This window comes from Rhinopithecus bieti, unplaced genomic scaffold (genome assembly GCF_001698545.2).
Source record: "Rhinopithecus bieti isolate Rb0 unplaced genomic scaffold, ASM169854v2 scaffold_11655, whole genome shotgun sequence".
In the NCBI taxonomy this organism is placed as follows: domain Eukaryota; kingdom Metazoa; phylum Chordata; class Mammalia; order Primates; family Cercopithecidae; genus Rhinopithecus; species Rhinopithecus bieti.
In genome coordinates this window covers 156403-168410 of record NW_016806861.1, presented here as the reverse complement: position 1 = coordinate 168410, position 12008 = coordinate 156403, and the positions used below count along the sequence as shown (strand labels likewise).

At 37.5% G+C, this 12008-nt stretch overlaps 1 protein-coding gene across 1 annotated transcript in view; it reads left to right on the top strand.

The window, feature by feature from the left end:
* Positions 1–12008, top strand: part of SPEF2 (sperm flagellar and cilia associated 2) — a 198216-nt gene that overhangs the window by 116712 nt on the left and 69496 nt on the right. Inside the window, exons 20-22 of the mRNA XM_017878302.1 lie at positions 1174–1322; positions 8921–9048; positions 9131–9269. Coding sequence (XP_017733791.1) covers positions 1174–1322; positions 8921–9048; positions 9131–9269 — 416 coding nt within the window. The remainder of the gene's footprint in view (positions 1–1173; positions 1323–8920; positions 9049–9130; positions 9270–12008) is intronic.

Below are 12008 nucleotides of genomic sequence, written 5' to 3'. Positions count from 1 at the left end.
ACAGATAATAGATACTGTTTTAAATATATAAGTAGAGATCACCTAAACTGCCCACAAGATATAATTAACAATTTCTCCTCTACTTATAATCCGCTTATTTTAACTAACATAAAAGTGGAAGATGTATTTGTTTTTCTAAACAGCATTATCTTTAAATAATACTCATTAAAGAAATACATTTTGGAGGAAGAAAGTGCTCCTAGTTCTACAGGTGTCTGTAAACTGCATCTAAAAATTTCAATAATTAATCTAAAGGTAAGTGGAATTTTAAATGGAGTGAATTTCCAAACTGTAATAACTTGATCTTTTCTGGGAATATTAGTGCTCTCTGAGTTAAGGACCAAAGTTGTTCATACCATAGGGTACCACTTAACAGATCTAGATTCCCCTCTTGATGCCATTAGGGAAAGGAAAGTGAATGTCCTTTTCGGATTCTGAATTGAAAATTAGACCTCCTCTTTCTTGTTTTCTTCCCAAGCATCCCCCGCTTTCCTCCCCTCGCCTCCCTTTCCTTTCCTTCCCTTTCTTTTCCTTTCTCTTTCTCTCATGCCTTGATTCTGCCAGGCTTATGGCACAGCAATTACCTTCATCTTTATTCCCTAACTGTAGCAAGAAATATAGTTTCCCCACAGAAACCCTGTGTCATGTGCAGAGAATGTTCAGGGGCTACAACAGCTACTCTTCTCCTCCCCTGCATCACTCACCTACTCCAGCTGACTCTTAAAATATCCTCCTTTCTCTCTGCCCTCTTACCTGGTCTCCAAGGGATACCAAGAGCACCACTCATGTTCTAGCTACCTTCTTTCTCATTCAGCGTGGAGAGTTTAATTTGCCAGTTTTTGAAATAGTAAGTGAAATACACTTTGTTCTAGAGTCTAAACTTTATAAAAGTCACATGTTCATTATGAAAGCAAGAACAGAGATGAAAATAAAATATCAAATATATTAGCCACTTGGATAGGTTGGATTGCTTTAAGACATTTACTATTATTAATATTATTGGTTAATTTGGGGGCTGTGGAGAATAAGAATTTTTTGTAAGACTCCTCAAAAAAGCTTAAAAAGTAGTTAATAAATCACCTGAAGTCCATGGCAATTATAGATGTATTCATCCACCAGAATTCTGTCCCATTCATTTACTTGTATTGAAACAATTTGATATGCATGTTTAAGGTTCTCCTAAAGGAAAATCATCAGGAGGCAAAGCACCAGTAAAGAAATCACCTGCTGACTCTACAGACACATCACCTGTTGCAATAGTGCTGCAGACACCTAAGCCAGGATCAGAAGAATGGGTCTATGTGAATGAACCAGTTCCTGAGGTATGGCCATTTAGAATCAAGCTGGTAGAATTCATTCTTTCTCCTGCATATAGTAAGATTCATGCTGTCATTTGCAACATCCTGAAGGTCTTTTACAGCAGGTAATATATATTTACCCATCAAAAAGCTGAGATTTTTTTTAGAGACTACTCAATGACCCATATCTCATCCTTTCTCCTACTTGAGTTTCTGAGTCATGCTTTGAACTGCTATTGAGTGCTAAAATCGGGGGAACAAATGGGTTCTGTGAGGAACAATTTTCTTCTCAAGAACACACAGAGATGCAGATTCCTGGAAGAATGACTTCCCCAGAACACATATCCAGCAGATTTCTAGCCTTCTATTCATGTTTTAATACCCCCATCATAATGCTTTTAAAAGAAGTTTAATCTTTGACTTTTTAGAAGTAGAAGAATATTTTTGAAGCTAACTAAACCCATTAAAGAACAGACAGCTATCTGACCTGGGAACGTTAATGGGTGTGCTGGTGTAAGGCAAGGAGATGTCCCAGGGTAGCGCTGGAAGCTCCGCCCAGCTCAACTCGCAAGGCCCGGTTGCCATCTACCATTTTTGGTTGCTTTAAGAGATGAATTCTCAGAAAGTCCACACAGTGGTCCTTCCTTTAAAACTTTTTAAATGGCAAAGAGCTTTTTAAAAGACAAGGTCTCCTTCTCCCTCATTCCAGTCCCCAATGATCTCTTACTCTGATGAACTCAGCAGCAACCATCTGTGCCAGGCATTTGAGACCCAATTATGAAATGCAGCAATTGTGGTGTTGCTGTTATTATTGAGCTTTCCTAGGGATATGTCTTCTCTCCCAATTAAATTATAAACTCTTTGACGGGGGTAGGAACATGGAATAATTCACTGTATTCAACACAAACACAGTACAGAGTATGTAACTTGATAGGTTTCTAATTGATTAATTAGCACTGAGAGTGAAATTAGAACAGAAAATATTTAAAATTGAGAATACTAAATGATGTAATTATGGAGATATGTAATTGACCTCACTCAGCCAAACAGAAGCTACTTTAATATATATTAATATTAATATATATGTAGGTTCAAAAAACTTACCATAGAAGCAAGACATAAAAGTGGGTGTTAGCAATGAGATAAAATTAAAATGATACAATATGGTAAGTGATGGGGAGTGTGGGGCAAAAACACCTAAATTCATTCCTTAACTCCAAAACGTGAAGCCGTTGAAAGAAATAAATCTATAGAGGACAAGAGAGAAATAGAAAACGGGAATTTTTTTAAAACAAAATTAACATTGAAATATGGCACCAGCTCCAAGTAGATCTTCTAGCACCCAGGATTCAATGGAAAACATGATAATTTGAGAAGAGTAGAATAAAAGACTATTTATAAATGTGTAGGCAATAAGTATGGCAACCTACAAGGATAAGATTATTCCCTCCCCTCCCACAAGTGACAGCTGGGGGTCACTAAGGCCCCTAGGCTGAGGAGGTGCAGAAAGAGAGTAGATCCTTGGGCCTCAAGAGAACTTCTGCACTTAGAGGGCCATCTGACAGGAGCTGTGGCCTTCCGGAGAGGGATGCAGTGTGACCCCCAAACAGGAGCAGAAAAATACTCTGGCCAAGAAGATGGAGGGCCAGGGAGTTTCCTGAAGTAGCTTACATACATTAGCCTCCCCAGCCACTAAGCAAAGTGAAGGAAACTGATGTAGAGGGACATGGAAGATGTGTAGCACTCACCTCTCATTTCCTAAGTAAGGTCAGGTAGCAAACACATTTTGCTACAGCAAAACAGGCCCAGTCTAGTTCTTTTCCACTCTGGACTCCCCACATGTGAACTGCCGAGTTTACCTGCTGATATGGTTCAGCTTTGTCCCTACCCAAATCTCAACTTGAATTGTATCTCCCAGAATTCCCACATGTTGTGGGAGAGACTCGGGGGAGATCATTGAATCATAGGGGCCAGTCTTTATTGTGCTGTTCTCGTGATAGTGAACAAGTCTTACGAGATCTGATGGGCTTAACAGGGGTTTCCGCTTTTGCTTCTTCCTCATTTTCTCTTGCCGCTGCCATGTAAGAAGTGTCTTTCACCTCACACCATGACTCTGAGGCCTCCCCAGCCATGTAGAAGTGGAAGTCCAGTTAAACCTCTTTTTCTTTCCAGTCTCAAGTATGTCTTTATCAGCTGCATGAAAACGGACTAATACACCTGGCAAGGAAGAGGAAGACAGATGCCCAGTTCAACTTGGATTTCAGTTAAACAACAAATTTAACTGAGAATCCTGTACTTTATCTGGTAACTCTGTTTCCAGACCTTCTCAGGGCCCCAGGTCAACCTTACTTCAGCAGACAAATGGAGGGAGAGAGATTGAAAAGAGAGGCTGCTTCCATATAGCATTCAGGTAGCAGCCAAATGTGAGGAAAACCTGGGATCTCTTCCCTTTGCCAGCCACAAAGGAAGGTGCAGAAAGAGCACAGAAGGCAATTAGAGTGAGAGGTCTTTGCTTCCATCCTGTGGAGTCACAAGAACAGACTCCCAAGGCCAGGACTCCATGAAAGAGGCAGCCATGCCTCTGGCCATGTGGCCCACTTAGTGCCCTCACTCACATTCAACCAACCTGTAGCAACACTCCTCCCTGAAACTGTGCCCAGGGTCCACAGGGCCATGTGTGCTGGGTTTGGAAACCTGTCCTCCTTCAGGAGGCTGACAGACATAGGACTCTACTGCCAGACATGTAACTCAGATTAAAGCAGAGCTTTTGATCAATTCTCTACTGGCCTTGCTGACAATTTTCAACATTCAAAATATAGAGGGGTCTATGCTTCGAATTTAGTACTGACTAACAAATATGGACAGTTAGATAAATGGAAATGATCAATAATTTAGGAGAAAGTACTAATAAGGGAGGTGTAATAGTAAAGGAAGGATCTGGCAGAACATAAGAAATATGTGCCCTAGTTATCAGAAAAGCATATTTCAAACCTATAGTGAAATCATAATCAACCTTTAAAGGGGAATAAGGCTCTAAGAGAAGTGGATGGGCTCAAATAAGAAGAAAATTTGCCCTTAAAATCCCAATTATGTACCAAAGAAACTAATGTGATCCCAGGGCATTTTACAGGGGAAAGGGGCGATAGTGGGGAGGTACTCAAAAAATTTGAGAGAATTATAAAAGGATAGGAATTTAGTAAGTGTCTAGCCCATCATAGGCACTCAAATGTTGAAAAAATACAGTCAAGTGTATGTGTAGATGTCTCTGCCAAAATACCAAAAATAAAAAGATTTTATAGTTACATTGTCTAAGAAGATAATAGAAGACTGAAAATGGAAACCCAGCTTGGGTAACCTGAAATCATCTTAAATGAGAAAAGAAATGAAGTCAAATTAATTAACGGTAGTAATAAGGTTTTGTGAGTCCCAAAGACTTGGTGGACCCTCTTTAAGAAAAGAAGCACAAAATTGCAGATACAGAATCAGTCATGAAGTGAATATTTATTTAGAACTGATTTGTATTCAATTAAGAAATATTTTTATAACTGGAAGAAACAGACAAGCACCACAAACACTTTTTAGGTGCCCAGTACCCCTCTGTTATTCTTTATCTTTGCAGGCCTTTACATGTGACAATGATTTTGTAAGCTCATTTTCCTGCAGAGAGAACAGAAAGATAATTGAGGCTTCCCTCTAGCAAGGTTCATTGAATTTTTTAGTGTTGATAATTAGAACATTTTCTTTTAGCTTCATAACTCATTATGGAAGGAAATGTGACAGAGAGGAAGTCAAATTGAAAAAAGGCAGAAGACCTGACCAGTGGTACTTGAAGATGAATCTATCTGTTGCTTGTGTGAGCAAATTACTACGCTCCTCTCAGAAACTTGGACAATGCCTGTATAAAGTGAGGGTCTCTGAAACTTCAGAGAATACTGCCTTGGTTACTAAATTCCTACTATGATTTTGTGTTCTCTAACAAAGGGAAAACTATTTAATTGGAAAGTACAGCTCTGAGCACCTCATTACATCATGAAAGTACAAGTTCCCAGACCCCAGAAAAATTACATCTCAGGGGCTGGAAGAACCTACAGATATTATATTATCCATGACTCACAGAAGTCACAGAGGGTACAGGGGATTCCAGAAAACTAGATGCAGGCAAATGCCTAAATGCTTAAGAAAAGGCAGTGGGACTTAGTAACATACAGACCAATAATGTATACATTAATTATTGTTGTAATTTAAGAGCAAATTATTAAACACATTACTTTTGAGCACTAATCAAATATAGAGATGATCATTTGGAGCCTGCACAGCAAGAATAACTCCTGTTGAGCAGACCCATTCCTGCTCTAGCCTTGAGAGCAAGGCTGGATATGTGGATCAGGGAGTAAGAGAAAGAGAGAAAGAGCCCTCAATCACGTAACCTTTTTTACAGTATATTGTCATAATTGTTCTATTTTATTATTAGTTGTTAATATTTTACTGTGCCTGATTATAAATTAAATTATATCATAGGAATGTATGCATAAGAAAAAACATAGTACACATAGTACAATCCGTTCCCGCATTCTGTCCCTTCCTCCCTCTTTCCCTATGTCATTGCCTTCCTTCAAGCCAGTCTCTGCTATAAGAAAAATAGTGAGAATGTAGTCTTTCCTTCTCCAAAGAGGATAGCAAGGACTCAGTGGAAATTACAGAAAGACGAATTTCTGCTCAACAGAAGAAAAAGTTTTCCAGTAACATGAGTTGTGAACATTGAAGGAGGCTGCCTTGAAATTCTGTACTTGATGCATACATGAGGTCCACAGGGAGATTAGATAATATATCTCTAGCATTTGGCATTTCTTGATTGGAGAGGAAATTAGCCCAGATGACCTCTAACATCTCTGTGTGTAATCCCCTGAGTAAATAAATGCACAGCCAATAAAAATATAATAAATATAATATGGATCCTCAGCTTTATTAATTTAGATTATTTCTTGGTTTTGATTGTTTATTTGCATTATTAAAGAAAATATAAAAGAAAATTTCTGATTTTCATGAAGCACACAGGAATGAAAGAACCTTCTAAATGTAATCAGAGAAATAACTCATCATCACCCTGACCTGAACACTAGGTGTTCTTCATGCTAGGCAGTTTCCTAACTGAGACAAAATATGTCACCTGTGATGATTCAATTTATTCATTCAATAACTATTCCTTGAGGGCCAACTATGTCCCAAACACTATGGTAATTAAAGAAAAGATGGCATGAGAGGACTTCAAAAAGCTTGTGGAAAAATTGAATTAAAAGATAAAATTAAAAAATAAGCCTTATTTCTCAGCATAAGCTTCAAGTTTAAGACACTTTTGTAGGAGATAATGCCAACAATGTGGTCCATCCTTAAGGAAATGAGGGTCCTGAGAGTTGAACCATGTCAATGCAGTCTTTTTTACGTTATTTGTTTTAAAAAAAATGGGTACCCTTTACAGATATTTCAAGATTAGGAAGCAAAAAGAAGATAGATGGAGCCAAATCAGAAATATAAGGTGGATTGTATTAGTTTGTTTTCACAATGCTGTAAAGAAATACCCAAGACTCGGTCATTTATAAAAGAAAGATGTTTAATTGACTCACACAGTTCCACATGGCTGGGGAGGCCTTGGGAAACTTACAATCATGGCAGAGAGGAAAGCAGGCACATTGTGAAAGTGTGTATGTGTGTGTGTGAAGGAGGAACTGTCAAACACTTTAAAAATCATCATGTCACATGAGAACTAACTCACTATCATGAGAACAGCATGGGGAAAACCCACCTCATGATCCAATCACCTCCTACCAGATCCTCCCCTTGACACATGGAGATTATGGGGATTACAATTTGAGATGAGATTTGGGTGGAGACACAGAGCCAAACAATATCATGGATGCCTAATGATTTCCTATCAAGTGTTTTACAAAATTGCTCTTGTCTGATGAGGGGAATGAGCAGGAGAATTGTTGTGGTGGAGAAGAACTCTCTGGTGAAGCTTCTCAGTTGTTTTTCTGCTAAAGCTTTAGCAAACTTTCTCAAAATACTCTCATAATAAGCAGATGTTATTTTTCTTTGGCCCCTCAGAAATTTAACGAACAAAATGCCTCGAGCATCCAAAAAAAAAAAAAAAACTGTTGACATGACCTTTCCTCTTGATACAGTCTGCTTTTACTTTGGCTGGACCACTTCTATCTCTTGGTAGCCATTGCTTTGATTGTGCTTTGTCTTCAGAATCATACTGATAAAGTCACACGTCATCTCTCATTACAAATTCTTTGAAGAAATGCTTTAGAATCTTGATCTCACTTGTTAACAATTTCTATTGAAAGCTTTGCTCTTGTCTACCGCTATTCTGGGTACAATGGTTTTGACATCCATCTAGTGGACAGTTTGCTCCACTTTTATTTTTAGTCAGAGTTGTGTAAGCTGAACCAATTGAGATGTCTGTGGGGTTGGCTATTGTTCTACTGTTAATCATTGGTCCTCTTCAGTGAGGGCACAAAAAGTTAATTTTTTCTTTGAAAATTGATATGAATTGGTCTACTGCTGCAGTCTTCATCTTCAACATTATCTCACCTTCTTAAGATCAGTTAGTAAACTGCTAATTTCTTTGGAACATTGTGCCCATAAACTTTTTGTAAAGCATCAATGATTTCACCATTTTTCCTCCCAAGCTTCACCAGCAATTTGATGTTTGTTCTTGTTTCAATTTTTGCAGAATTCATGTTGCTCAGATAGGGGCTTTTTTCAAGCTGATATCTCATCTTTCTCAGTGTCTGAAACTACATCCTATTCAGATGTGTTCAAATATTTTATAAAAACTTTTGAATTTCAAAATTTATGCATAGTTTTTTCATAATGTGCATTTTCATAAACTTTTGAAGAGTCTTCTTATAATGGTAAACAAGGCAATCAGTTTCTGGCTTTATGGGACTGCCATTCTAGAGGTGAGTACAGACAAGTAAATGATGATGTTACAATTGACAGCATCAGTGTTATGATGGGAAAAGTACAGGATGCTAAGGGAGAACCTCAGAACCTCAGTGTGTGACCTTGCAGACTTGTTGTATCTGGGAAGGATTTCTGGAATAAATAATTTTTTTTGAGATAGAATTTCACTCTTGTTGCCCAGGCTGGAGTGTAATGGCACAATCTTAGCTCACCACAAGCTCTGCCTCTCACGTTCAAGCAATTCTCCTGCCTCTGCCTCCCAAGTAGCTGGGATTACTGGCACATGGCACCACATCTGGCTATTTTTTTTGTATTTTTAGTAAAGACAGGCTTTCATGATATTGGCTAGGCTGGTCTAGAAATCCTGACCTTAGGTGATCTGCCCACCTTGGCCTCCCAAAGTGGAGCCACCGTGCCTGGCCCCCCAATTTCTGGAATAAATAATATCTGGGCTGAGACATGGAGGATTATTTGGAATATGAATTGCTGTAGTAGGGGACGTGGGAGAGAAGAGGAGCAAGAGGTCTCACAGGGAACGCTTTAGGTAGTTGCAGTTGCATCTTGACTTTTTGCTTGGGACTATTCCTTTGACTCTATTATTCAGAAGAACTTTCATTTCGAAGTAAAAATTTCTATACTTTACAATTTAACAGGAAATGCCTTCGTTTTTAGTACCTTACTGGGAACTAATAGAAAATTCCTATATAAACACCATCAAAACAGTACTCAGGCATCTGAGGGAAGACCAGCATACTGTGCTTGCTTACTTATATGAGATTAGGTAAGTAAAGTTTCCAAAGTTAGAATTTTACAGTTTAGAGGCATGACATATAAAATTTATCTCATTCTCTTCATGTCTACAGAACAAGTTTCCAGGAATTTCTAAAGCGTCCAGATCACAAGCAAGATTTTGTAGCTCAATGGCAGGCTGATTTCAACTCCCTTCCTGATGATCTGTGGGATGATGAGGAAACAAAGGCTGAACTACACCAACGAGTGAATGTAAGGAAATAGTGACCTGTTGGGACAGGGTTAGCTGGCTTTCATATCTTGTCCTGCAAAACCCCAACTCATTTGCTCCTTACTTTTGTGAGGTATGAGGATGAGAAAGAAGAAAGAAAATGGTTTGAACTACTAACCAGCTAACTTTCAAGAGTAGCGGCTTTTCCGTACTTTGAGTTTAGAATTAGAATACCATAGCAACACTTCTGGAAAGAAGGGCCAAGTCCGCAGTGCAAGCGCATTCTTGGCATCTGTTTTGTAGATTTATAGTCCTTTAGTCCCTTTGTGAGTCTATGTAACTGTGTTTACATCTGGTGTTAATCACATTCCTGCCTTGAGCAGAGTTACACATTTGGTTGATAGCAAGGAGAAGGGGAATGAGGGAATGACATGGAAAACCTAGAATTGCCTCTGTTGAATAGATCTCTTAAGGGCTGGTACTAAATACTACACATCTTTGTATCTTTAGCAAGCACAGTTCCTGGTAGTGCTCCAGCAAGCACAATGACAAGCAGATTTTCATAAACTCATGAATGAATTATATTATTCTGATGCTTTAGAAAGGGGCCTCTGATGTACAAAAAACCTGATTTCATTCTCTTACCCTTCATCTTTCCTTTTAAATTGACAGTCCCCCTGATCCCATCAGAGGGGTACCTTGCTACTACCTTAAGTATAGATCACTAACAGTCAAAAATGATTATGACCCAAATATTGATTTATGTAATTAAAACATTGTCAATCTCAAACCCATGCCCCATTCATTTGCTCAATAAATACTTATTGAGCATCTATTATGGTCCTAGCACTATTAAAGAAGCTAGGGATTCATCAGTGGACAAAATAAATCTGTGACCACACGGTGTTTATATCCTTGTGTCCAGGAGACACAGAATAAGCAATAAACAAATAAGCATAGAGTGAATGTGTCCTTAGTCATAAGAGCTATGTAGAGAACAAGAAAGCAGGGCAAGAAAAGAAAGTTGGATGTGCCATTTTGTAAACAGTGGCTGTGGAAAATCTCACTGAGAAGGTGGCATTTGAACAGACTGAGGACAGAAGTGATTGGATAAGCCATGTAAATATTTGGAGAAAGGGTGTATGAGGCACAGACGAAAACGAGAGCAATGACACTGAAGGGGGAGGACACTTGATGTGTTTGAAGAACAGCAAGGAGACTGGTATGTCTGGAGCAGAGTGAGCTAGGCAACAGTTGACTGATGATAGGGTCAGAGAGATTGTTAGGTAACCAGATTACCTAAGGCCTTGGAGGTTAATACAAGAATATTGCTATTGATCTGAGTGAGAACAGGAAGTATTGCTCTCTGGTTTTAAAAGAGTCTACAGTAGAGTAAAAACAGCAGGAAGACACATTGGAAGACCAGATAGGAAGCTTTTGCAATGGAAGCAAGGCGTCGTTGTGGCTTGGGTGATAGGGTAGGTGCTGAAGGGTTTATCCCAACAGGGGTTCAAATATCCTGGTAAAATCGAAGTATTTTGCCTATTCATTGACACTCTTCAAAGAGTAATTAATATCTATATAAGCCCTACAATTTTTTTTTCTGTTTTCTTTTTTCCTACCTATTCATAAAGCCAGCCTTCCTGCATACTTCTTCCCCATATTAGTCAGGCGATTGTTGGCAGAGAATGAGAAGATTTGGAAATTTAAAATATCTTATTTGGGATTTCCTTTTTCCTAATTCCAAATGCAACATGTGTTTATTGTAGATAAATTAGATAATAAGAAGCAAAATTTAAAATGACAAATCCCTAATAGTCAATGGTGGTTGCTACCTTGGTGCACATCTGCATGTCTTTCCAGATAGTTTTTACAAAAATTTAATAGCAAAATATGTATTGTTTTGTAACATTCTTTTTAAATCAATAGAACATGTTTTCTTTTTCAATAAACATTCATCTACAACATCATCTTTATGACTAAAAGATATGACTAGTGGACTATATCATTTATTTTACAGATTTCTATGTTTAGTCACCATCTTATTAACAATTTCTTGAGTACCAACGTTTTATTACAGAGAATTTTACAGTAAAATTTCATCCAGCTAACTATTGACCACATCCTTAATTATTTCCATGGGCAAACTTTTTTAAGTGAAAATTGTTTAAGATTATGCTTATTTTAAGGTTTTAAAATATATTAAAATTTACAATTTGAAAATTTACACAGTAAGAACTTGTAAATTTTATGCCAACTAAGAGATTATGCAAATATCAGATTTGTATATTTTAAATTATACAAATATTTTAAATCTAAATTATTAGATTTATATCAAATATTAGATTCTTTTTTGTTAATCTTTGCCAATTTAATGGGTAAAAATATGAATATATTCCTGTAATTTACATTTTTTCTTGAATTTACAATTGAAGTTGATCATTTTCTCCTGAGTTTAATGGCCATGTATTTTCCTCCTGCTGAAATCTGTTTGTGATTTCTGCCCCTTTTTCTGATGGAGTATGCTCTGTTTCTTACTGACTTCTAAGATCTTTTTATGTATTAAGGAAACAAGCCATCTGTTGATCATATAATACATATATATTCCCAGTTTGATGTTTGAAGTGAGTTTTAATATGCAGAAAGTTTTCTAAGTTTATATAGATAAATAAGGAAATTTCCTTTGTAGCTTTTTTGTGATCAATTAAAAAATACTTCACCCCAAGATTATATAGAAATGTAACACAATTTTTAATACTTTTATAGTTCTTTATTTTACT